Here is a 27,391-nt window from a genome sequence, read left to right as displayed (position 1 = left end):
GTGGTGCGTGTCCCGCATCCCGATATACTCAGTCAGTCCCAGATAGGAGGAAAGGCGAAGCAGATTAAATTATACAGGAGAGAACAGAAATAGCTCCGGTGTAGCGGCCGCCTGGACACACCGGTGAGAGTCACCACAAAGCAGCAACTAGATTAGCCCCGGACAGAAAATTGAGTTTTGGAATATGCAGTAAAGGCGGGGAATAAAAGATGACTCGAGAAACTATTTAGTGTCCAGGTTGCCTCGTAAACCAAATGCCAATCCTGTAACTCCCTGACTTTGACAAGCTGACAAGAAGATTATTAGTCCTTCAAGCAGTAAAAGACCCTCAGACTGAACAAAATGTCTTACCCAAAACATGCAGGAGAGGCAGACCCACGTCCTCGCTCTTCCGGCTAGAGCAGAGGGCAGAGAAAGAGACGCAGAGGGCATCCCGACCCAAGAAAAGAGGGCTTTCCAGCTCATATGATAAAACCGCAATATTTCCAAGTATTCCCGGCGCTGCCATTCAGGCTCCAATGGCAACCGTGAGCCATTAGAGATGTAAGGGGCACAAATGCTGTCGAAAGGAAAGATCAGTCAGTGTAACCCCGTCGGGGCTCCGTCCTTCTCATGCTTCGCTACCTCGCTCTCGGCGCCTCGACCACTTCTGCTGGCTGCTCCTGTCAACTAGTGCCACTTTATTCTGCGAAGGGAGAATGAGGAGGAGGTGGGCCAGGAGATGTTCTGTTTCTCCCTCCCAGATCTTGTCAGACTGTCTCTCTCTGTCCATTCGCTCCTCCTTAACTCCCCTAATCACCTCAACTTGTTCCCTCCGAAATCCAAAATGGCACAAATTACTGGCGCAGACAGATGTTTCATTTACAAGATCACATCAATCCCAGCCCCCACGCTGACGGTGTCGGCAGCTGCAAAAGATAGGTAGGTGATGGAGGTGCTAGCTTTTATGCAGTCAAATTTGACACAAATGCACAAGAATTTCGCAGACCATATTTTCTCCAGACACAGTTGGCAAAGTCTGCAAATACAGTATCTCAAGCGTATGCCCTTCGGAGGCTAAACATTTGCAGAACAAGATTTGAGAGACGAGGTGCGAGGCGTGAACTCACACTTGCAGCATGTGTAATCAAACTTTTATGAGTGAGTTTGAGCATCTTCCTTCTGAATGTCAATAAAAAGTCGAGTAATAAATCAGCATTGTATCAGAGGGCACGTTACATCATAACACAATTAGATCCATAAAAGCCCAAGAGCCGATTCATTTTGAGGAAATACCCTCTATTGATCGCGGCTGCACTTTATTACTTGCACTCTAACAGTTATTTTAGTCCAGAGGCTAACCTGACACATATTCTTTGTATGCATGTGTCTGTGTGTGTGCATGTGCATGTACACTATAAACGTGATGGCAATTAACAGAAACTTTGGCAGAAGTAATGACTATGTTCTGAAATGATTTGGAGCGTGCATGTGATCCATGAGAGACTTTTTTCCTGCAGCTAAACATTCTATTTTGGCTAGCTAGCAGCCTCTAGTGGCCTCCAACAAACTTTCAGAGGTTGGTTGCAGATTGTTTCAACTTGCCTGCATGTTCACCGCAATCCATTCAATATAGCAGTTTGCCTCTGGTTTGTTGGTGATTTTATATAGCCAAGAGATCCAGTGGATCACTCCTATGGGAGTGAGTGGTGGTGTTTTCTCAGTGCGGAAGTTGCATGGTGAGGTCAGACCGCATACAGGTTGCCAAATTTTAGGCACATCCAAGATCCCCATGCGCAAACATTTGGGTTTTATTTGAAACAATGAAACGAGAGGTGGAAAAGTTGCCCTTCCTTCTTGCTTGCTGAGGAATCCATCACGTGAGCGATTTAATAGAAGAATAACAAAGCATCCATCACATTGAGTGTCACCCTAGAATACTGCAAGCCATTCAGGGACCAAATGTCCAATTGCCTACGCACCTGCATGCCATTCACCCACGAGTGGCTGGCATTACTCATTGTACTGCGTCGCAGAATTATGAACACGGGGAAGGCATTATGATGCGACTCTACGGCTTCAGCAGGACATTGGTCAAATGAATACGGAAAAGGCAACACCAAAGAAAGGAAGAGACCAGAGGACGAAGCAGGGAACCAAACAAAGGCATATGAAAATGATGAATAGGAGATTATGGAGAAGGAATGGAACAGAGAAACAACAAGAGCGGAAGACTACAGGTGGAAACAAAGGAAGAATATGAGGAGCAATGTACAGTTGGATCAGAAGTATTTGGACCAGTTTTAGGCATTGCCGCTCTCAAGGGGTGATTTGTCCAAATTCTCTGAACCTTTTGATGATATTATGCAGATGTGAGATGATGATGATGAAATCTCTAAATTCCTTGCAATTGCGTGTTGAGGAACATTGTCGCTAAACTGTTTGACTATTTTCTCACACAGTTGTTCACAAACAGATGAACCTCACCCCATCTTTGCTTGTGAATGATTGAGCCATTCAGGCAAGCTCCTTTTATACCCAACAATGGCAACCACCTGTTCCCAGTTAGACTTTTCACCAGGGGGATGTTCCAAACAGGTGTTTGATGAGCATTCCTCAACTTACTCAGGTTCTTTTGCCACCTGTTACAGCCAATTTTCTTTTGCTGTTTTTTTTTTCATTTTATTTGATTATTATTTTTATTCCTGCATCCGGCATATTGGATGTGGCCTTTGTATAAGCCATAAAAGTGACAAATATTTGTAAAATGTACTTGCAATGACATCACACAATAAAACGTACTCATGATGCCGTATTTGTGAATGTCATGTAAATGTTGTCTATGGTAATAGTTGGCAGCAGTTGTCGCAAAGGGCGCCATTCAAGACAATATCAGCTGAAAGCGGCAGCGCTGCGCGAACAGTGTACAGTAGCGTCACATATTTGGAGCAAAGTAAGTTCTGTCTGTGGGGTATTCATTATAAATGGGCCTGCCATGCATGTCATGTGCCCCCCTTAAGGGTCTTGTGACGGGTCTGGTCCAAATAGTTCTCGACCGATCTGTAAATGATAGCAAGAAACAGGACATTAAAAGAAAAGGCTTTGATTTCAAATTAAATGAAAGAAAGTGAATAACGAGGCCATAGAAGGGGAAGAACACAAGTAGAGAAGAGGAAAATGAAGAGAAAAGGATCCATATGTATGCGCTGCCATAGTGTCACCATAGCAACGGAAAAACCTCTGTACATCATCAGCCCTCCACCTATTCCCCTGTCTGCCTGTTACGCCATCTCCTGCCATAACCCAAGCCTGGGACCGTGTGATCTTGGTTGCCATAGAAACTGAACAGCTCACAGCGGTCCTCGGAGGGGAAGACTCGGAGACTTACCTCTCCACTTTCACCTCCCAGTCAGTCACATAATGAGCTCTGGCACTGCAGCTGGAGCCATCAGACTAGACTAAAGGGAGGGGGCTAAGAGTGTTACATCATTGCACCCTTTTTTATTTTATTACTTTTTTTTTTTGCAAATCCAAAACGCATGACTTATCTGAAAAGTGCAGCACAATGAGTGCTTAGGTTTGATGAAATCGGACACCTCCATGACAATTTTAACGAGCAAGCCTGCAGACAAGCTGCTCAGCAAGCCAGCCAAGTGTTCATGCAAAACATTTACACACACACACACACACACACACACACACACACACACACACACACACACACACACACACACACACACACACACACACACACGCCGGGATTGAGCACGGGTGTAGAGATAAGGAGCTGCGGCAATTGAGTGTGGGGGGGACGAGGGGATTGGGGAAGGTTGGATTTTGGGGCTGGTAGGAGGGTGTTGGGGCTTGATGTGATGAGCGGATGCAGCAACGCACGCTACATTCGTATTGAGCATTTTGCACAGATTTGAAGCTTGAAAGCTTTTAGATTCAAATTAGCCAAAGGACTGAATTATAGTGGGGAGACAGAAGATGATGTATTCTCAACAGGGGGAGAGATTATTCACAGTTGCCATAAAAACGTTTGTCTTTGTGTTTGCCATTCAAAAAAAATGACCAGGAGATGCTTCCCATGAGAGGATTAGCTCAGGCACGGCTGTCCTCATGTGAGTCTCCGACTTTGAGTATGGCAAAATGTCATTTGGCCTTTCTGTGAAGACACATTATTACGATTACCTGTCACACAAAAAGTCAAAAAGGTTGATCGCTTGGAGATTAGCATACAGAACCGATACCATTCCTTCAATTCTGGACGGCCTTTATCGCTCAAGCATGTGTGCCATGGCAAATCCTGGCAAAGGGACGAAAGTCTTCCCCCAGCCAACAGCATGATGTGCAATGCGGATGATAGTGGACTACAATTTGTGATCGGAAGGTGACCCTGTTCGTCCAGAACATCCATTGTCCAGTTGATGGCAACGAGTACCGAGCCCGAGTGGTGAATCCAAAATCTGAGCCCTTCTATTTGGGCAACAGCTGCATGGAGACCATTTTCACTTGTAACCCTGACCTTGAATCAGCACTTTGAGGGGCCATCATGCACTGAGGTCCCAGCATGACAGGCACCCCCAGAAACGCGTCCACAACATTCGTATGCTTTGTTCAAGCTGGTGGTATGCATGTATGTAATGGTTACTTTCATTTACTCTTCCCCGATTTTTCTTTTCTGCAAAATCACTCCTTTGGCTATTTGGTGGTGGTGGTGAGGGGTGTGTGTGAATGGTTCACATCCATCATCAAATGACATGATGCACAGAAGCTAACTGGCAGATTTGCAGAAGAGAGAGTCTCCCGAATCATCCAGTCGCTCACATCACTCCTCAGCCTTGGAGGAATCTTACCTTGTCTCGCTTGAACCCCCGCAGAGGAAAGAAGCATGCGAAGAGGAACTTGCCCCAGCTGATGACGGCAGCTAGGCACCAGTTGAGGCGAGCCATGCCTGCGTTTGCTTCCTCTTGTCTGCGAGCCCCTTATTTCCGGCTCGGCCCCAACGTATGATCCTGTAACCCCCACCAAAAACAATGTCAAAAAAAAAAAAGATCCCTCACAAACAATACACTCCTAGTCGAACAATCTTGTCCGGTTTTCCATTGTGACAAATTTGAACAACCTGTCTGGTTGTGTCTTTGCAAATGCCAATCTGTGGGGTGAATAACAAGCGTCTATGTAAAGCTACGAATTCCCCCAAATTGGACAAGCCCCCTTGGTTGGATGGTTTAGCACACACCAAAGCCATGCAACTGTCTTCTTGTCTGTCCATAAGTCACCGGTCCCCTCTCTGCTCCCCAAGCCAATCTAGATCAGTTTAAGAGTCATGAGCATCGGCGGTTGCATAATGCGAATAGTCCGCCACTCATCGACGGCAATGTTACACACATACTACAGAGGCATGTCCCACACTCATTGGCTTGTCTCTCACATACACAGCACTCGCCTTTGACAGAAGAAAAAAATAACATAGGGAAAAAAAACGTTGTCCTGGCGCATACATCCACAGGGTGACGAGCCCCCCTCTCATCGCACGGCTCCCCTCTAGGCTCAGGATTCCCGGTGCTTTGCGCTCTCACAGTTACACGCCGTTGCTGCTCTCTCTCTCTCTCTCTCTTTCTCTAACACACACACTTGCAGTGATGCTGCAGCACTTACTCAGCCAGCAAGGGGAGGGGGTGGATGGGAGCAAAAAAGTGTGTGTATTGGGAATGGAAGGTTTGGTAGAAAAGGGAAAACAGAATGATGGGAAATGAGAAGACAATGATCACCAAACAAGCATACAGCGTGCATCGCTTGTGTTTAAGAGGGCAGCTGAGGAAATGACGAGCGGGAGGTGCACGCCAAATATTGAGTGACACAATGAAAAGAAAGAGAGAATGGATGAGTCAAGATGCGTGGATGGGAGACATGCGGGAAAAGGGGGGACAAAACAAAGATGCAGGGGGAGAAAGTGCTTGGAGAGCAGAGAGCACCGATCAAAACACACGCATACGCACGCCAGTATGCGCAATGTGCACACAAAAAGCAGACTGTGTGTAACGAGATGATTGTGGCGTGTGAGCAGAATTGGGCTGAATGGAAAGAAGGAGCGAGAAGAGAGACATTGAATCATTGCGTCCTCCAAGATTATCTTCCTCCTCTCTCTCTGTCTCTCTCTCTCTCTCACACACACACACACACACACACACACACACACACACACACACACGCACACACACACACACACACACACACACACACACACACACACACACGGACGTACTTTGAGGAGCAGACACACACACGTGCGCGCGAGCACAGAGGACTGCAGGTGGTGCACAGGCTCGTTCACTGGTGCTGCAGTCTCTCTACGCTTCAGTAGTAGCACATTTTTACTGCAGAACGCTTTTCTCTCCCCCCTTTCCCAGTCCGACCCAGTGCACCACCGCCGGCGCCACCACCACACCAACGCAATCACAACACAGTGAGCAAGGCAGATACACAAGTGCATGGAGGACCACATCGAGCCTGCGGGGAGATGGGAAATGCGCAGGAGGATTAGGGTCGGGCAAAATGGTAGCCCATATGGAAACAATGAGGCAATAAAAATATGCCTTTAGACTGGAAACCAGAAAACAGTTCAAGCTCATGTATATCGTGCCCGTCACCGCGCATCACACTGCAAACACGATACTTAAGTGAGTTTTGAGAATCCCCACTTAATTCATTCATCAATCACTCGCTGGTTGAAGAAGACATCTTAGTTTATCATCTTACCAAGCTCGTGGCAGGGTAAGCATGAAGCAAGCTTCCTAAAGATAAGATTGGACACATTTGCTGGAGAAGAACTTGCGAAACCTTGAAACCTTCCTTCTGCTCTTTTCACTCTATAAGATGCCCCAATACTTTTGATCACACGGTGCGTTGCAATGATCATCAAATCAATGGGTGATAAAGGCAATACCCAATTTTATAACTGTCCTGCCCTTCGATTCATGAATAACAAAATGAAATTGGCCCCACTGCTGGACATCCACAGACAGAAAATCACCAAGGTATTCTCTGCACACTTGGCAATGCGCCGATCATCCTCATTAAACATAAGCAACTTGCATAAGTACTCCTGACTTCGATTGACCGGCCTGTCACACTGCCCATCCATGAGAGTGGAAAGCCTGCGGGAAAATGAGGGCTGCCAATACTACAAAAACAAACAACAAAACAGCAGCATGTCTGCCATGCTAGCGCATACTCCACTGGACCGGATGTTCCTACCAAAGGCTCTTTAATCACCTGTGTTGCTACATCGTTTCAATTATGCTATTATTCTAGGAGAATTGAGCAACCCCCCCCCCCCCCCCAAAAAAACTCTACTTAGCTCAAAAGACAAAGCCTATCCAAAATCTGTTAGGGCCCCTTCAAAGATGAGTCCTCTCTCTGCTGCTCTTCTCCCTCTACACGAACGACTGCACTTCAACACACACAGCCATCAAACTCAAACGGTGGCACCCCTCTACCCATTCTTGAGGACTTGCACACCGCAAGAAACAAGACAAGGGTACGAAAAATCCTACTGGATCCCCCACATCGTGCCCACCACTCCTTCCAGCTACTCCCTTTAGGTAAGCGCTATCAAACCATGTGGACCAAAACCACGAGACCTTCAAACAGCTTCTTCCCTCTCCCCATTAATTCCTAAACAGTAACTCAAATCCATAGTGACTTTTTGCATTTTTGCACAACCAGGTGGAACCAGGTGATCATTGTAGCTCCAGTTCACTACATACTTGAACTTGTCATTGATCAATATTCCACAGCACCAGACACTTGAAAGCACTCAAGGACTTCGTGTATAATTGCACACCTAAAGTTGTACTACAATTATTGCTACTGGTCACTTAAAGAATGTGATTATCTGCACCAACTGCACAACCATCAGAGTATTGTACTGCACCACCGATCACTTTATCTCTGCTCAATGACTCTGCACATTGTCGCATAGCTGTCATTGGGTGGTACTACTGCACAATGGTGCCCTTAATTACGGAAAGTCTTTTGATCCTGACTTCATTGATACTAGTGTAGCCTTTACTACCAGAGACCAATTTCTTGTGTGTTCTACATACTTGGCCAATCAAAATAAGTCTGATTATTCAAGCATTTGTCAGCAAATAAAACGAGAAGATAATAAATAAATGTGTTTAATAAAACAACAACAACAATAACAATCCCAGTGACCTCCAGTTCTCTCACAATGGATTGGCCTGCGCTGTGAATGACAGCCAGACCATTTGCTACCCGCCCACACAGCCCTCTATTCCTGCACCAGCATCCCATTCACATTCAGGGCACACAGTGTATACTGTATGGAGCAGACACCAGATTAGGTCCCATCACACACCTCATCATTCACTAATGTGCTGACTCATCCATCTTCCACTTCTCTCCCACTCGTCCTCTCGTTCCCTTCTTTTTAAATTGGATCCCATCCTTTACTCTTCTCTTGATGCCTTTCTCTCTCTCTCTGCACCTCCCCCTTGGCTGCGACCTATTCTGCAGCCCTCCGTCTGCAACAACTGCCGACATTGGTGACACTTTTTTTGTGTGTGTCAAAAGCATCCTACATCACATTTGCACCCGTCTGATCCAAGTGAAAGCACCACAGTGAGAGGTGACCCCAGAGGCCTGCGATCAATGGTTTTGTCTCGTCACCGAATGTGCTTTGATCACCCACTTAATGAAACTGGATCATTGGATGTGAGAAATCCACAAGCGTCTCAGGCTGAAGATGACAATGTTGTTTTCAGTATATGCGATGTGTGGGTCAGGATGAAGGATTGCCCAGAGCGACCCGCGGCTCGTCACTGGATAAACCTCCAGGTGACAGCTTTGTCTTTAGCGGGGCCAAATTATGTGAGGGGACGGAGATGCACTTAAAGTAGAGGACCATGAGTGGTGACACATCCAGGGCCAGCTGCCAAGGTAAACTCACTTATCCATCCGGGCCTCCCCGCCTATTCTACTCCAGCGACATCTTTTTGTGGACACCCAAGGGAGGAGGAGTGTATGGAACATTTTGGGAAATACTGTACCACAAGTAATCCCCTTCAACCTTTTTTCTGTTGATGGAATTTTTTTATCTAACTTAATCTCTGTTGCACTGTGGCGATGATACAACATTGTCAGAAAAATAACAAACATTTCCAAATTCATAATCCAGCAATGATGTTAAATTCAGTTGTGCTCATACGTTTACATAAAATTTGTAAAAATTTGGGGTAAAATAGGGCTGCCGGACCATCTCGTTATATTTAATATTGTTCATGTTTTGTTTAATGATTGTGCTATTCTGAAATGCCTTTCAGTTTAATTTGAATCACACTAAAATCAAATGTGGGCACCCGGTGGTCCAGTGGTTAGCGTGTCGACATGCATGGCAGGCTGATTGAACTAAATTGTCCGTAGGTGTGGGTGTGAGCATGGATGGTTGTTCGTCTTTGTGTGCCCCTGTGAGGATTAAGCGGAGCAGAAAATGGATGGATCGATGGATGGATAGATAAAATCAAATGTATTTGACCTGATCATTCATGTTTTCTTTACAGGATGGTATGCATCTCTCAAAGGTATGTAAACTTGTCCACAGCTGTGTATGTAACTTAAGGTAGCTCCCGTTACAAAAAATGCTGTCCTAAATCCCTTTCGTGGCACTCATTGAAACATTGCCAAAAGCAAACAGAAAGCATATGCAGTACAGTGATCCCTCGCTACTTCGCGGTTCGTTTATCGCGGGTTCAGTGCATAGCGGATTTTTTCAAACATATTTAAAAAATATATACCGGTACCTGTATATTTTTTTTTTATTTTTTTTACATATACATGGAGTACAGTACTGTATATGTTGCTCTATGTGACTCGCTGTTGTTTTGCAGCTTCTCGCGGACCGTTTGCGGACTTAAAAAAAAAAACTTTTTTTTTACCTGTTTATGTTAATTGGACGCTACTTCGCGGATTTTCGTTTATCGCGGGTGGTTTTGGTCCCCATTAACCGCAATAAACGAGGGATTACTGTATATGGAGTACAAGTCAGTGGGGCCTATTTTCATGCCCAGTGCAAATCGCAGTCCAACCGTGCGCATGAGTGTAGTTTTCTTTCTTTTGGTATTTTGGTAGACAGGTGCAGTTAGAAAGGGGCGTTTGCACCAATGTGGCAGTGAACATATCCAATTGCTTCCCTGCCAATGGAAACGGCTCCTCTCATTCCCCTTAAATTAAGCGCAGGAGAGGTGCACACAGTCTGTGACATTGCGGGAGCAGAAAAATACTTGCTGGAGAACCTGTCAAAGACAGAAGTGTGCAAAGTACGTTTATGAGGAAATGCAAGCAGATCTCCACTTGAGGATAATTTAAAGCAGAGATCACCACTGGGACTTGAGTACTTGGAAATTGCCTTCCACTGCAATTCTTCACCTCTGTGTTTGAACCCCCCGCTGCTCCCTGCCCTTAGCTGCACTGAAAAATATGGTGTGTTGAATGTAGTCCATTTTACTTTGTCAAATGGCTGCACACAATAAAAGAATCTGGATTTAGATACATTTTTAAGTAGATGAATAGTCTACTTAAAAAATATACTTGGATCCAGATGATTTTATTTCATACCACCACAGCTTGATGCATTCAATTAATTAATTTCTACAGTGATTCAGTGGGATCGATGCATGCTACCGTCATATTTATGAATGAAAAAAAGACCACCATCCATCACACAAATTCACCAAAATCGGTGCCACAACTTCGACCTGGCTGCAATTGGTCTGAAGTCGAGTCTGCTTTCAGTCGCCAAAATGTCAGGTGGGTCGGGGGACATGTAAAGGAAAATGCTCTTGGTCCACGGGGAAGGCCCAGCATGGTGCACGTTCTGCCACGTTCCCAAACATGCTAAACAAGACTTAGAGACAAGAAAATTAAGATGTGCCAGTTTTTATGCCAAGCGCATGTGCGCTGTCTATGAAAATAGGGACCTTTAGTTTGATTGTTTTGTTTTACTATTATAATCAAAAATTGATTCTAGATCTTTGCATTTGTTGTACTTTCTATTTATGTTGGTGTATACCTATCACTATATTTCTATGCTGATTGGCTGGGAGAAAATACAATTAGAACCTTATGACGAGGAATGTGAGGTCAATTATAAGCATGCATGTTAGCAAATTGTTCTTTTCCTGGGCAAAGGGTGAGAATCCATTCTTTATTTTGAACAAATATTTTTCTTTTATCCATTCCTGTATTTTCGATGCTATTCATCCTGTTTGAATGCACAAGGACTTGGTGCCTAGCTTGAATGGATCCATACAGTATAAAGAAAAGGTACAAATAAGAAAACTATAGTCAGTCTAATTCCGTCACTGAGTGGGTACTGAGCCTTTCGGGCTGCACTGACGTCAGCCAACTGAACCGCAACACAATCAGTGACCATATTTTCACCCAAATGACGGATTTGCATTGTGAGCTGATTTTCATGCCCCCAAAGGCCCCATGATCATAATTCGCCAAATGTCCTTTTGTCACCTTTACTGTCTTGCTTCAATGAGCCAGACAAAGATAGCTGATCTTGGTGCAGCCGCAGAAAGCTGCAGATAATCAGCAATGTACGTGCCCATGATAAGCTCCAACCGGCATCAGCCAGACAACAGCAACGCGATACAATCGCCACAATCAGCTGCAGCGCTGGGCCAAATTAAAATCGACCCCCAACTTAACTCCACACCCTTAAATCTTCCACTTGCCGCAGATTTTGCTGCCAATAGGAGGCCATGGCACAGTGTTGGCTAACTAGCAATTAATACGTGTGAAGTGAACATAAACATGGAATGACTGAAAAGTCTGACAAGGTCATTGTCAATGTCAGTTTATAGTTCAGGATGTGTGAAATAAAAATAAGTCCTTGGAGGCAGCAGCAGGAAAATATGTGTGAGGCTGGAAAGAACCAGTGCCGAAAGTTACGCTTTCCTCCTGCGCGTCTGACATGACTGCTAGCTTCCATCCCGCTGCTGACTTGGCTGTTCTCCAGTGGAGTTTGTGGCATGCGTTTAGCTCCGCTAATGTTGCTACCTATGTAGGTTAAAGACCCCCTTGTGGTCGACAAACACACCAGCGCCAGGGGAGACGTCTCAAGGTTAAAGCCAGTCCTGCAGTAAAAGTTGCCGCTAACAACTCAGAGCGAAACAACACAGCGATGCATTTTAGGTTTGATTTGCTCTGAGAGAATGGTGAGTTATATATCTATGGGTGAATTAATCACCTCATTCTGTCTGCTGTGCTCAGAAATCTGCAGAGCCCTCATTCTCTAAATGGGCCAAGGAATCAATTGAACGACCTACCCCTTCTAATTATATGCATTCATCACCAATCACAGCCTTGGACTTGGATGCAAAGTGATGCTGCACTATGAGGCCAAAGTGACGATGAGCCTCCATCCGGTTGATTCCGAAAATCTCCGTCAGGACTGTTATCTGGGACGGGGCCCGTCCGCTGCCAGCAAGATCAAGATGAGAGAGGAAAGAAACAGTGCAGCAGACAGCAAGCATCACATAATGCACAGGTGTCAAACCCAAGGCCCGGGGGCCAGATCTGGCCCAGCACATCAGTTTATGTGGCCCACGAAAGCAAAGCAAAGATGACAACTTCCATGATGTTTGCTAAAACGTGTTCCAAAATTTCAAATTCTCATATGTAAGATATGAGAGATATTGTAAGCATTTTCTTGTTAGCAAACCCCTCATTGGAGTTACTTAAACAATAGTTGAATAAACCTTTATTCTTGACTTATTGATAGGGTTTCACAGTCATAACGGCCCTCCAAGGGAACGGTAACTACAATGTGGCCCGCGACAAAATTGAGTTTGACACCCCTGACATAATGGAATACAGAATAATACGACACTGTAGTTCAAGGTTATAAGCCTTTTGAGATGAGCCTAACAAATCAAAAATGGTCAGTGCTACGGCAAAACAAGGTGGCAGAAGGCCACGGCCACGTGGCTTTGCTGAGAAATCATGATAGAATGTTTTTATCAAGCAGTCATTCGGCATATTGATAGGACATGTTGTGGGCCGACTTTAGAAACCACACACACACACACACACACACACACACACACACACACACACACACACACACACACACACACACACACACACACATTTCACGACAGTGATACCAAATCTCAAATGTAATGCTTAACTTGAGCTTTTGAGTTGCAATTTTGGATGAGAGGTAGCGATTCAACTCTTATGACAGTGGATTGCTAATGTATGGTAAAAATGGCTGGAGCCACAAGAGGCAGAAAGCATGCATGTGCCTCTCCTGGGGGAATTATGGGAAACGAACCATTCTGAAGACATTGTGTTTCCAACGGGACACAATTTGAGGCATGCAAGCACAACTGTCGCAGGGAGCCAGATACACATACAGTGAGACAAACAACGTGGCTGAGAGAATACAGTGCACGCTAGTGTTCCCACCTATGTGCCACATTCATTTGTGACGGTGACAAAGAAAAAGCATCAAAAGTAAAACTTATTGTCTGCACGTGGACATGCTGTAAAACGGCGGTGATCTTTTGCAGGTGCGAATGGACTCCCCGCCTTTTCTTTGCTGCCATCGCTCTGTTGCCATGGGAGACACTTATGTAAGCCATGCCTAATCCTGTTAACTGTCACTGCGGGTGCCGAAGAGCAGGGGTGCATTGCCGCGCTTTAAAAAAAAAAAAGTCCCTTCTTGGTGATTTAACAGAGGGCGAAATTGTCTTGGGCTGTGCGATAAAGTGATTTTAAGCTCTCATTGGGGGAAAGGAGAACAAGAGAGGCAAAGTGGAAACTTATTGGCTGGCTGTGGAACCGCCCACAATGAATGCAGAACCGTATATCATGTTGATTTAATTTGCAGCATGCTAAGCTAGCCTCTGCACATAAACATCAAAGCACAAAGTCTGAATGCTGCTTCTGCACAAGCAGAAAGTATGACGCTGGCTACTTCGAAGCTGATAAACAGTGAGAAGCGAGACAGATTTTGGAACACTCAAGGCAGAGACATGCATGAACAGCCATGCAGTGTTCGCCCCATATTCTCTCCACTGCGTCGTGCTCCATTAGCTTTATTACATTCTCTTGGCTGACGGCCGTTATTGTGCAAGGTTTGATGTGAAGGTCAACATGAGATCCCACACAGACATTTTAGTCTCTGCCAACATAAACAAAACAACCGTAGTTGTAACGCACAAGAACACATTTTTGTTCAACTCATCATCACTGCGCAGCAACTGCTAATCGCAGCGCTCACAGGAACATTAACATAGTGGTCGCAAAGGGAGCATCATCATCAGGTTTACCTCTAGTGTCGCATTGCTTCAATGTTAACTGGCACCAGAGGAAGAGGTAAGCATTTCATGACCCTTAATGACATAATAGCGCTGTTAACCATCTGGCATCAAAGTGAGAAATACAGTTCAGTAGGTCACAAAAACAAGTGCAATCCTCTGGGCTCTAGGCTGGCCATTTATGTTCAACTTACGACACTTTCCAGAACCAATTTAACTGTGCTAATGCACATGTAATGAAACTCCACAAAGGAGTGTGTGTGTGTGTGTGTGTGTTGTCTGACAGTGTTATTTCTTATTTAAATTCTTTATATACTGTACATCACTACACTGATTCTGACTCTATTAAAGAAACTTTTGGTAAATCGAGACACATTAGAACTACAGTGCGAGAGTGGCTGCCTTTCCATCAGCTGCTATATTTTGTTCTCCTACTTCTTCCTTTCATAACTTTGCTGCTGTGAATTGGGAATTTCTCTTTTGCGAGACTGATAAAGGTTTTCTTATCGTATCTTACTTTGCTCTTTTATGTACCCTTCCCCCCTCTGTTTCATTCTCAAAATGTAATTGTTTTATACTGTATTTTGAACCAGATTATGTCATTTGTCCTCCAATGGACCAAATGAATGATGTCATTTGGATTCCAAGAGGTCGTGATCGAGCCTCTGCTGACTATGGAGAATGCCCCATCCATCCATTTTCTGTTCTGTTTATTCTCATGAGAGTTGTGGGCCTGCTGTAGCCTATCCCAGGTGTCTTCGGGCAGTAGTTGGGGGACACCCTGAACTGCTGGTCAGCCAATCGCAGGGGCACACATAGACAAACATTCACACTCACAGTGAAAACTATGGACAATTTCGAGTGCTCAATCAGCCTGCCATGCATGTTTTTGAATGTGGGAGGAAACCGGAGTACCCGGAGAAAACCCACACAGACACAGGGAGAACATGCAACTCCACACAGGAAGGCCAGAGCCAGAATTGAACCCTGTACCTCTGCAATGTGAGGTGGATGTGCTAACCAGTCAACCCCCGTGCTGTCTATGGAGAATAATTTAAATTTAAGAATTGGAAGCTCCATCTGCTTCCAGTAAAAAAGATTGTACTCTTACCAATATTATAAAAATAAGGTGTCAGTGAGAAAATGTGGAAATGTCTTTTTTTTTCAGACAGGATTTTTCTGCGGTAAACAAATGAACACGTTTAATACGAACGATAAGAACTGATATTAGTTAAAAATAAAAGAAGCAAAAACAAAAAGCTACAAAAATTTCTGACTGTCTGTAACTGGGCAAAAATGGTCACAAACAAATTTAAAAGGTTGTTAAATTGAACCAGGCCTAGGGGTTAATGGGACCGGGATGATTCCAGTTGCAGCCTATCTGCTTTGTACTGTATGTAAACAGCCTCATGTAAATATGCAAATAGGTGTTGTGAAGAAGACTACCAACCCAACTCGCATACCCGCTGATTTAATGCCACAGCAGCCTCCCTGCTAAGGTCAAAGGGTACACAGGCGCTCTTTAAGCTTACTGTTGGTGTCTGCTGAACATCTGGTTCCCCTGAAATACTTTGCTCCACTGCCAGGGTTGCGTGGCAAAATTTAAATCAGAGTTCATTAGAAGACAAACAGAACCAGCGGCAGTCAGCAGCCATTTTTGTGCCAGCTCAGCAGGAAGAGCGGCGGTGCGGCAAAGCCAAGATAGATGCTATAATGTGAAAGCTTGGATCCGACGCGCACCGTTAACATCATCACTTCACTCCTGCAGATGACACTGAGGTGGATGCGTCATACTTTTGTACGCTCTGCAGCACAATACAAAAACAATTCAATTCTTCGGGAGGGACACACTTTTTTTTTTTTTTGTAATGTAAGGAATCTGTTTGTGAAGGTCATTATAGCACTTTTCACCATGATGACACGCATACTTCCAGGTGGTAAGACCTCAAGCATTGTCATATGTGAACAAACCATGACATGCATGGCAGGTGACAAGTCCGGAATGATTGAGAAAACAGAGTACCGGTAAATGGCATGAATGATGATTTTTAACCTTATTCTCTGCATCATAGTTTCAATGTGCGGACTGAGGTGACTTGCTTTCAAGGAAGGTGCAATGGTGTCTGTAATTGACATTTCAACAGGTAAGTTCAACAGGTAAGTTATCAGTTATGTCATCCACTCGAACAAATCCACCTTTTGGGGAGCATCTGGCAGCGCAAACACAAGTTCTTGTGATCATTTTCAATTCAGGTCAGCGATTGTCACTCCAGTTCTGCCACCCAACACCTCTCCATATACATTATGAAAAGGTCTTTGTATATCAATGGTATACACAGGCATTTGGCAGAAAATATGTGGTTACAGTCAGAGACAAAATAACATCTTTCAAAGTGTTCCTTCATTTAGAAGCCTAAAAGAAGACACTACCACGAGAACTGTGCTGGTTCTTGGTGATGGATCAGAACACTGCAGCTTCCAGAATGTGTTTCTAACTTGTGGAGCTGATTTAACCAGCAGTGACATTTTCTGCTCATTCATCTTCCACATGGGAAACCACTCAGGTTTCTGGAGTGAATCTCGAGAGCCATATTTGAAAAAAGTGCGGGAACTGAGCAGATTTACCTTCACTCACAGAGACAGAGAAGGAAAAATATTTACTTGAGTATTTGCATGGTGTGAGTTATTTCCTAAAACACAACACTGTGTATAGTGCCGCATATTTTGTAATGTGATCAGAATAGCGCCTCTGTACATTTTGTAATGTGGATGGGACACATTGTTTCATATTGATCAAATGTGCGGTTTTGACTTTATGACAGTCTAAATTCATAGATATGCTGAATCTGACCTGGCGAGTTACTTGTTTGTTAGGTAACCTGTTTGGTTTGATGTTTGATTTTATTTAATTTTTTACTTTTGTGGCACTGGCACTGAATGAATGTACGGTCCATTTAGTGTGACTGATAGGGCGAAACATAGCACCTGCTGTGAAGCCTGACAAGTATACAGTACAACTCTCACCTTCTTTGTGAAGCGTGACCTGAGCAGAGGGTAAATGCTTAGACTCTCCCAGGTGGTGTTGGGGCAGCTTGATGAGTTCAGTCAAGTCCCTTGAATCAAGGGACTTGATGCTGAGAGATTAATGAAGCCACACTGGCGCTGTGAGTTCTATAGGGATAACAAAACACACACACACACAGATTTCACATTCCATAGCGTATGTCATCGTATGACTAGGCAGCATGAAAATGCCAGGGGAACATGCAGTACATGGTCAGCTGGTGAAGATATTTTGTATAATACAGAAGGCATTGTAGATGCTGGATATTTCTGCAGGTGTTTTGTTCCAGTCTCTGGTCATCGACCTCTGTCAGTCACCCGAACCGGAAGAAAATGCTTTGACCTTGTTTGCAGAAGGCATAAATTGGTAAATTTTGCATAGCCCCGATTAGTTTGCTTACAAGGAGGATTAATAAATCAGACACATTTACATTTAAGAGCTTACAGCAGAGGATTTGTAGCCTTAAATGTGTAGCTGAGGCAACACAGATTTCTGACGGGTTTTTTTCTGGCTGGGTGTAGCCCCACAAACAAGCTGCAATTAGGCCCAGAGAGGACGTTGAGTGACGATATGAGCTCACTTACTGTAGGCGTTGTGGTGCTGCCTCCCCGTGGACGTAAACACGTCATACAATTCTGGAACGAGTGGCAAAAAAGAAAGCTGTACTGGATGAAATGAAGATCCGTTGGATGCAGCAGGTGGCGATTTTGAAGCTAGCATTTTGCAGTGAACGATTCCAGATAGCCTACACGACTGTCAAGTCATATCTTTAACGTACCTCTTAGAAGCCAGAGTTGGACCGTAATTTTCAACTTTTTTTGTTTATTTTAAGATGTTGGGGTGGCGGGCGGGCACTGCTCTCTCCACGCTGCTCTGCTAACAAAGTTTGTTGAAGATATTCAGCACAGCGAGATACTCTTCTGGTAAAATGCGTTTGGTCAGTGCAGCAAAATATACAGGTATTGCGGTGTGAAAATGGACTCTCCCTTGAGTGCTAAAACAAATATTACGATGAAAATATATCATCTTAATATATCATCATAATCAACAACAACAGCAGCAAATATTTACCACCTAATGTTACAGTCGTGAGAATAATGTCTCAGACGCGTCACTTTACCATTGCAATGGCTGTTTGCTTGGTCTAAATTGTTGCAAAGGACCTTACAATAGTATTACTTCACCATTAGATTTGATATGAAGATGGTATACAATAGGTCAGTGGTTCTTAACCTTGTTAGAGGTACCGAACCCAAACCAGTTCGTATGCACATTCACAGACACCTTCATTAGTGGAAAAAAAATTATATACTGTATACAGTATATATATTACAAATTCAAGACATAAGAAAACGCATTTATTAAAACCAGAAAAAAACGTAAATAAAATCTCAAGATATAAATATATGTTTATTTTAATTGTGCACAAAATGAACCAGTCAGTGATGGCCAAGTGGGCGTGTCATAACTAATTGACATGTTCAGTCGGGTGTGTCTTAACCTTAACCTTAACCAGAGGCTCTGTCGAACCCCTGAGACCGATTCACCGAACCCCTAGGGTCCGATCGAACCCAGGTTAAGAACCACTGCTATGGATAGAAGAAAATACACCCTGACCAAGAACAAACAGTTAAAATAAGAGTGACATCAAATTTGTATTGCACTATGGAATTGCCAAAAGATTCTGGAGGGATTCCAGAATTCACTGATGCCAGTTATGGTACTGATGTAAATTAAGTCCTCAATGTCCATTTTTTCCATGAGCTCACCACCATTCTTTCAGGTCCTCCATGGGCCACAAGTCTCTGTTTTCTAATAAACTGGTTTTGAAATTTTTGCCTGATCCAACGAACTGCATTTGTTCAATGAGTTAAAATGATTGCTATGGAAGGGTTGTTTACACAGAGTTGTGGTAAGACTTTTGCACGGTACTAACCTGCATCACATACATTCAGTAACATTCAAAACTCACTGCAACTAACATACACCAAGGTTGATCGCAATTTTCCAAGAATGGGTAATGATAATACTGTATAATGGTGAGCTCAGCTGCTTACATTTTTTTTAATTTTGGTTAACTTATATAGAAAGCAAAATTACAAAAATATTTGAAACAGTTCTCTGTATCTTGCAGTGTAGTTCTACTGTACAGTAAATTGACTTTCTTATACCTTCTGGCCAACTTCGGGCACAGGCCACAAATAAAGCCTTTACTTTTACAATTCTGGGCTCTTTTCACAACTTCCTGGATTGTTTTTCTTTTCATTATTTTTTGGATGTGAGGGAGACACCACACCAAAAAAATAAATAAACCCAACTGCTGCACTTGTTTTTATTTTAGTTGAATAAAGTCGGTTACATTTCAGTCAAAATAGCCTACATAGTAAGCAAAGCAAAATTTACTTTTGTCTCCGTGAAAGGAACACCACCACAGGGTAGCATCCAAATATTTGTGAAGACACTTTGAAATGTCAGTCTGCGAAGTATTTAGGCTCCAATTCAAATGTATGGGATTGGAACCCATCATTACTTCACTTCCTTGCAGGTTTCAAATTAGGACAATATTGCTTTTGTGTTCTTGACAAGAACAAAGTTGTCTGCACTGACGGTCCTCCGCAAACAGGATTTGCTCACGTTCTTGTACTGGTCCTCACACAGCCTGGAGATGGCCTGAAGAAAACATTGCAAGCTTGTCAGTAATGCACAACAGGGACATGTGGCAAAGTGCTTCCGACTACTCACCTCCAACTTTTGGGCTCGCTTGTTGCTGAGCGGCTGCAGAAGGGAGCCAACTTTATTGTCATCAGCAAGTGAGCGCAAGTCAAAGTAGTATTTGGCGTAGACGCTGGCCGGGACGTTAATGTTGAACTGGAGCAACTCAAGGAAGTGACGCTCCATCTCATTCCTGAAAGGTCAAACAGGATTATCAGAGATTGTGTCAGATTATTTGGGTCAAATTTCCTTTAAAAACATGGGTTGTTGCATTAAACAATAATTATTCACAGTTTGAATATGTAAGAACAATAAAAAGAACTGATATTATGTTTGACGTAAAGTAATTTCATAAAGGTTTAGGGCTCTATTTTCGTGCCCAGCAAAGGACTAGCGCAAAGCACAGTCTAACTGTACACATTGGTGGAAGTGCCTTTCTTTTGGTATTTTCCGCAGCCAGGCGCAAATACCAACAAACGCTTTACCCCGTTGTGGGAGTGAACACAGCCAACGAGCTTTGTGATCAATGGAAGCGGCTCCTCTCAATCTCTTCAAATTCAATGCGCAAGAGGCGCACAGTCTTTGACATGAAGGAAGCAGAAGCTGACTCGCTGGAGACCATGCAGAAGCTCACAAAGTACGTTTATAAGGAACTGCATGCAGACCTCCACGGGGGATGATATAAAGTTTGCCTGGGCTATCACACGCTGTGAAGAGGGCACCCAACGCACATTGTATACAAAACTAGAGACCAAAGAGTCAAGCTAAGTTTGAAGATTTTCATGAAAACAATAATGCAAAGCTAAAATGCCAGAATGTTCAATGGCACCTTAACAGTACTTATCAGTTACAAGCAAGACTCACATGTCCTCCACAGTGATGTCTTTCAGGATCTGGCAGTAGTCAACATTCCATACTGCCTGGTCGTCCCAGACTTTAGAGGCCAGCAGGATGGCACCTAAAACAATGCGCTTCCAGTTGGAAGGACAGATGTCCATCTCTGCATAAGTTAGAAGCCGCTCCAAGTACACCTGTGAGAGAACCAACCTTTACCTCATCCAGAGCTAAAGATATCCTTAGGAGGGACACATCCATGCTGAAAGAAAGCAGCTTATTCACCCAACAGCAATTCCTCCACAAAATGGATCAATCTCATCAAGTCTTCTCCCAAGTCATAATGATCAATTAAGTCTGGTTCCTTAAATGAATGGACTGGTGTTCCACAAGGCAGTGTACTTAGTCCTGTTCTGTTTAGTATGTACCGTATTTTCACGACCATTTGACGCACCGTATGGTTGGGCGCAGTCTCATTAATGGGTGCTATTTCTGTATTTTACACATAGACAAAACGCACTGTATGATTGGGCGCAATTTTAAAGTGGTAAAACATACGCCAGCTTAAACATACGGCATGCATGCGCGCACGCTAAAAACACGTTAGCTTGTAGCATGCAAGACATACAGATACAAGCTAAAAACACGTTTTTAAAAAGGCAACGGAAAACTGAGTTCCGTTGTATTTTATTTAGCCATCGTACAATGTACTCACGTTTTTCGATCAATCATCACCCAGAAATCCATCAAAGTCCTCATCCTCTGTATCAGAATTGAACAATTGTGCAAGTACCGGTAATCTATCAAAAACGCCGTGTTCCCTCTCGTTGTCAGTCACTCTCATTGCCATGTGGCTCCACAGAAATGATGCCGGCTTTGCCAAAAACTCGAACAACAGTGCAAGCAGACACGTTCGTCCAAGCAGCCACAATCCATTCGCAAATTGTGGCGTAACTCGCCCGGCGCTGCCTCTCACTCTTTGTAAAGTTGTGTTTGCCATCGATCATTCATTGTTCCCATGCCGTTCGCAACTTTACTTTGAACGCCCGGTTGATGCCGATGTCCAGCGGTTGGAGTTCTTTAGTCAAGGCTCCGGGAATAACGGCAAGCTCAGAGTTCATTTGCTTGACTTGGTTTTTCACCGCTGCTGTGAGATGGGCACGCATGCCAAAAGCATAACCGATGGCTTGAAGTTTGAACTGAGCTTCGTAGGCGTGTCTCTTTGTAGAATTTATTTTCGGGGGCTCTTAGAAACCAAAACCGAAGTTGTTTTGCAACAATGCACATAGCCACACTCTATACAGGTGTTGGTACCTGCTTGTAGCGTGCCTTTAGCGTCCACTTACACGCCCACCCTTCACTCATTGGCGGACTGCTTCCCCGCATGCCTGTCACTCACGTCTGCCTTTTCTCTCTCTTTCTCTCCATATATGTATACATACACGCCCACCCTTCACTGATTGGCCGACTTCTTTGCCGCATGCCTGTCCACAGTCACTTCCGCCTTTTCTCTATATAAACAGCGTGTCGGCTGTCAGTCAGGTTTTGGAACTCAGCGCATAGACAAGACGCTTCGCATCATAAGGCGTCCTGTCCATTTTGGAGAAAATTTTAGACTTTTAATGGCGCCTTATAGTCGTGAAAATACGGTACTTCAATCAGTTTGTGTGCAGCATTAGCAATGTTACATTGTATGATATTATTGGAATATTGGCATTGTTGGAATATTGGCATTGTTGTCATAGTAAATCTGCAGAGGAGGCAGAGTAAACTAGAACAATTGGATTGGATTGGGATTGGACTGGATTCAACTTTATTGTCAAATGTGCTGTATGTGTAACATACAGCACATAATAAAATGATGGATATCATTTCTTGGCTGAAAAAAAATGCTGGTTATGGTAATAAAAAAGTTTGTATGTTGTTTACCAAAGGCCAAAGAAAAAACACAAGCACTCAACAGTAAGTATTCCCACATTTCTGTGTTGTCCTCAAGGATAGCAGACCGATTAACTGCGTGTTGAATCAAAATAGAACATTTGCTTCAACTTTTTGAACGATTTTGTCAACATTTCTGTCGATTTTTTGACGCTACAGACCAAAACCGGAAATTAAAACGTTTTTATTATCTGATTCAATGATTCATCGAGAAAATAATTGACAGATTAATCGATTATTGAAATAATATAATTATCAGCTGCAGCCCTAGATGAGAGTCATAAATGTCTTGCGCCAAAATTAAAGAGCTTTCAAAAAAAAACAGCTGTCGTGAACAGCTGTCGTGAAGACTTATCTTAGTCAAGGGGTTCATGCAATGTTGTGAACTCACCAGTGTCACAATGGCACACTCGGCGGTAAGCTGTGCAGAACTGAACAGCGTGCGTATGAAGCGGTAAATGAGCCTGTTCTCGGGGTTCACTGCAGAGTAGTCGTCGGCAACTTTCTCACGCTAGGGAGGCAGCAACGGCATCCGTCAGTCATGAGCCAAAACAGGCCAGTAAAAATCGAAATGCTTTTATCTCACCGACAGTGGGTGTTTCTGCTCATCAAATATGTCCAGCGAGCGACTGGAATCCCTGCAGCGGAGGAGAGAATGTGAAATTAAATGTGCACTTTGTGTGAGATATATATTTTTTGTGCATTTACAGGTTTTCAGAATGTCAAATTAAGTTGACCCAGAAAGATTGTGGATTTTAAATCCATTCTGAAATTTCACCCGACAGCTCAATGTCACAAACTTTTTTTTGAGAAGTGTAAATTCATTGAAGCTGCTATCTGAAAGATGCTGCCATTAATACCCACACTTAATAAACAAGCTAAGCACCCTTACCTGTTTTTTATGTGATAGTAAATAGCCAAGGCCACACTGAAACAGAAAATGAAGGACATCAGTTTTGGAATGTGCGTCACTGTTTGGAACAGATTCATTTATCTCTGTATATTTTTTGTAACCAAGTCTACCTGCTGTATGCCTGACAGTTAATCAAGATGCAGCACAGTTCAACAGTTTTGGGAATCCTGATGCAGAAGTTTGCCGCTCAACTCTAGATTCTTGGAGCTAAAGTACATCTCCCATACTTGCCAGAGTGCAAAGCAAAGCTGGTGTACCATTTGATGGTGTCCTTGAGGTTGGGCTGGCTGACTGTGCTGTCATCTAGGAAGATTGTAGAGCAGGAGCTGTACTTCCTCATCAGAAGGCCAGGGGACATCTGGTGGAAATATCAATGTTTAGCCTAAGAGTAAGGAAACTGATGTGGTTACCAGCTGATCTTAGCTTTACAGTGATACCTCCATTTCTAAATCTTCAATTAATCTGGAATACATGTCTTTAGAAAAGGGAGGACGCAAACGCACCCCAAGTGATTATTCAAAGTCAACAAACATACTCTAGACCCGAGCCAATGCTGAACAGAACCTGTAGCCGTGATGTGAGCATTATGATAGGTCAGCCACTGTTCCACCTTGCTGCATAATAGATATCGGTTTCACAACAGATTAGTAAAATTAATTGAGTGCAGAATATTAAGGGATTTGTCCAATCCCTCATTTGTAACCCTATTGATGGAAAATGAGTACAGGGATTTCAGCAGATAACTTTAATCAGGCTTGTGAATTTGGCACATCTATATCTCTGTTTCACATATTTTTATATGGCTTGCATTTACTTGTAGGATCTTAAGTTTTGGTGTTTTGTTGTTGTTTCAAAGCAACAAACATTTACGAGCGGAAACAACGGTCATAAAAAGATTTCTTTACACATGAGTACACATACATTATCCTATAACTATGGTGGAGAACACAAATGACGACAATAGCATTCTGTCTCTATGTTCCTTTGTTTATTTTATAACTACTGGATGCTTTTCAACCCTAAACTGCCAAAGAGACTAAAAATTAGAGTTGGGCTGTGGCTACAATCTGATATATTTACCTGTGAAAGTTGACTAATATGCACAGCGCTGTATTTCTACCTATATTTTATAATGCACATCAACATTTGAGCAATGAATGAATAAGAAAATTACCATTGTATGAAAGACTCACATTGTTTATGTTGTTGCTTTTCCTTTTTTCTCGCACTAAATTAAAAGGTGAGAGAAAAACATTTAGGTGACTTTCAGGTGGATAATGACGACAGATGGTGACAGAGAAAGGCTCACCATCTGTCTGAGATTTGTTCAGGAACAGGGTTGTGGTTCTGGGGTGATCCGATGGGTTGCCCTCTTGGGCCAGCTCTAAAAGAGAGGAACGGTTATCCAAATATATGTCTACCTCAATGTTGCTGTACTGTGCAAAGGAAGGTGCTCTCCTCTCACCATCTGGGAGCTCTCTGTCACTGATATGTTGCAGGCAGGTCCCAGTTTCCTCACTCACATCTGCGGTGATAGGACAGTCCTCAAGGTCCAGCTCTCTCCTGAGACGCTTGGGACTCTCTCTTGGAGAGATGCAGCAGGACACCAACCCGCCCATTGCTTAATTTCCCATGCAACTGACGAGAAATATGGGCTGCATCATCTCAGTCAATTTCTTCATTCAAGAGGCCTCAGCTATTATCCTTTTAAGTTAGGGTAGGTTTAAGTATGTAAAGCCGGCGTGCAATCCTCCTGAACGAAATGTGTCTTAGCTTCTGAGAACAAGGATGTAGACTCAGAGTGTTTGACAAATATGCAAACAAACCAGACATGTCTTGAAAAGCTGACATGTTCAGGGCGTGTGCGTACCAATGTAAGCACGGTTGCATTCTTGGATCCCTTCAAACATGGGTGGAAAATCGTTAATAGTGTAAAACATATTCGTATCCGGTCATTTTACGAAACAGAGATTAGAAATCCAAAATCAGGGCTTTCTCTTGGTCCATGGGCAGGCTTCCGCATCCCATTCCAATCCACGACTTTACTACATACTACGATGACTCGGCCTTAATTAAGAGTCGGTGCAGTGTAGATGCATCGAAAAGAAATGACACTTAAGTGAAATCCAACAAATAAGTGCAGTATGTTTTTTTCAAACAATATCCCACGTTCTGTACATACTGCGAGACCAGACCACTGTTGTCCAAGAGCACTTTCGAGACGTCATATCCGGGTGATTATTTTTCAAAAGAAAGAGCATTCATGATTTTAGTGAAAATAATTGAATTGAATTGTGCTGTACAGTATTATATACAATATAAATTGGTACAATATCTGTTAATGTATTGGGTATTTTCATTTACATTTCCTCGGCTTTTATTATCGGACAAGAATTTGGTTTCCAAAGATAATAACAATCGACAATGGCAAATATCACAATGTAATTTTGTGCTAATTAAGGCAGTGAGTGTGATTCAAACAAGTATTGATTTCTAAATTGATGAGCGGTGACAATGGGCGTGATTTTTATGAATAAATGTGATCATATAGTTTAGTTTTACAAATGTGTGAGTGAATACAGAAACGTATCCCGTAATCTAGTGCTTAACAGTCACCAGATGAGGGCAGTAGCATTGCAAGAGTAGCGATGATTTACCTTCAGCGGAAGTGGAAAATGTGGAAGCGAAGAGAGTAAATTGTTTGTTTTTTATAGTGGAGCGTTAAATGATTCGATTGCGTTATGGCTCTGGTTCCGTATGTAGAAAATGTGGTACCTGCCCTTTCCAAACTTCAGAATTCATCGGCGCGTTTTCATTTCGCCAGCCATGAAATCGTCATAGCTCAGGATTGGAGGACGCTTGGAGTGGCAGCGGTTGTGTGGGACGCGGTCGGTAAACTTAAGCATTGAGCAGAATTGCGCTTCAACAATGTGCATGAATTGACAGTGACACGTGTTTGCAGGCTGTTGTCTTGTGTATGTACTTGGAGCTGGGCCATGTCGAGCTCAAGGGGAAGGTGTCCATTGAGCTGGGGGCGGGCACTGGATTGGTGGGCATCGTTGCAGCCCTGCTGGGTAACTCTCACTGATGGTGTTACTGGTGATGCCTTTGCAGTTTTAACACTTAAAAATCGAATGTGACTTTGTTGACTTCTAAGGTGCCAAAGTGACCATCACTGACAGGAGGTGTGCTCTGGACTTCCTTTCTAACAATGTGAAATACAACCTGCCCTCTGACCTCTGGGAATCTGTGGTGGTGTCTGAGCTGTCTTGGGGCGAGGGCCTTGACCACTTCCCAGCTGGAGGCTTTGATCTAGTCTTGGGAGCAGACATCGTTTACCTGGAGGACACATTTGTGCCACTGATACAGACACTTCAGCACTTGTGTGCGGATGCCACCGTGGTGCTACTGGCATGCAGGATACGCTATGAACGAGATACCAATTTTTTGACAATGTTGAGGGAGCAGTTTACTGTCGAGGAGACTTACTATGACAAAAATAGGGACATCCATATTTACAAAGCTGGGAAACAACTGCCCAGGAGGGATTTGTGATTTCTTTCTAAAGACACCCCATTTAAATAAATG

The 27,391-nt window shown here is 43.5% G+C and overlaps 3 protein-coding genes across 3 annotated transcripts in view; 1 reads left to right on the top strand and 2 right to left on the bottom strand.

Annotated features, from left to right (window-relative positions):
• The window catches only part of tns1a (tensin 1a), a 55,548-nt gene extending 49,982 nt beyond the window's left edge, over positions 1–5,566 (bottom strand). The window contains exons 1-2 of the mRNA XM_086119601.1: positions 5,432–5,566; positions 4,839–4,997 (exon numbers count right to left, since the gene is read on the bottom strand). Coding sequence (XP_085975727.1) covers positions 4,839–4,934 — 96 coding nt within the window. The 5' untranslated portion in view covers positions 4,935–4,997; positions 5,432–5,566. The remainder of the gene's footprint in view (positions 1–4,838; positions 4,998–5,431) is intronic.
• Positions 5,567–19,724: 14,158 nt separating this feature from the next.
• Positions 19,725–26,020, bottom strand: LOC147210976 (cyclin-Y-like protein 1). Its single transcript, XM_086119591.1, has 10 exons — positions 25,269–26,020; positions 25,113–25,187; positions 24,997–25,031; positions 24,061–24,161; positions 23,783–23,818; positions 23,477–23,528; positions 23,282–23,401; positions 20,983–21,149; positions 20,149–20,311; positions 19,725–20,076 (listed from the first exon to the last, which is right to left on the bottom strand). The coding sequence occupies exons 1-10, from the start codon at positions 25,420–25,422 to the stop codon at positions 19,960–19,962; spliced, it is 1,020 nt and encodes a 339-aa protein (XP_085975717.1). The 5' UTR covers positions 25,423–26,020; the 3' UTR covers positions 19,725–19,959.
• A 435-nt stretch (positions 26,021–26,455) lies between these two features.
• Positions 26,456–27,358, top strand: mettl21a (methyltransferase 21A, HSPA lysine). The gene is made up of 3 exons (XM_086119581.1): positions 26,456–26,691; positions 26,766–26,877; positions 26,961–27,358. The coding sequence occupies exons 1-3, from the start codon at positions 26,545–26,547 to the stop codon at positions 27,356–27,358; spliced, it is 657 nt and encodes a 218-aa protein (XP_085975707.1). The 5' UTR covers positions 26,456–26,544.
• The last annotated feature ends 33 nt before the right edge of the window (positions 27,359–27,391 follow it).

Source organism: Hippocampus guttulatus, chromosome 1 (assembly GCF_054856545.1).
Source record: "Hippocampus guttulatus isolate MCC_2025c chromosome 1, RoL_Hgut_1.0, whole genome shotgun sequence".
In the NCBI taxonomy this organism is placed as follows: domain Eukaryota; kingdom Metazoa; phylum Chordata; class Actinopteri; order Syngnathiformes; family Syngnathidae; genus Hippocampus; species Hippocampus guttulatus.
Note: the sequence above shows the minus strand (reverse complement) of the source record. Positions and strands in the feature narration are given on the sequence as shown.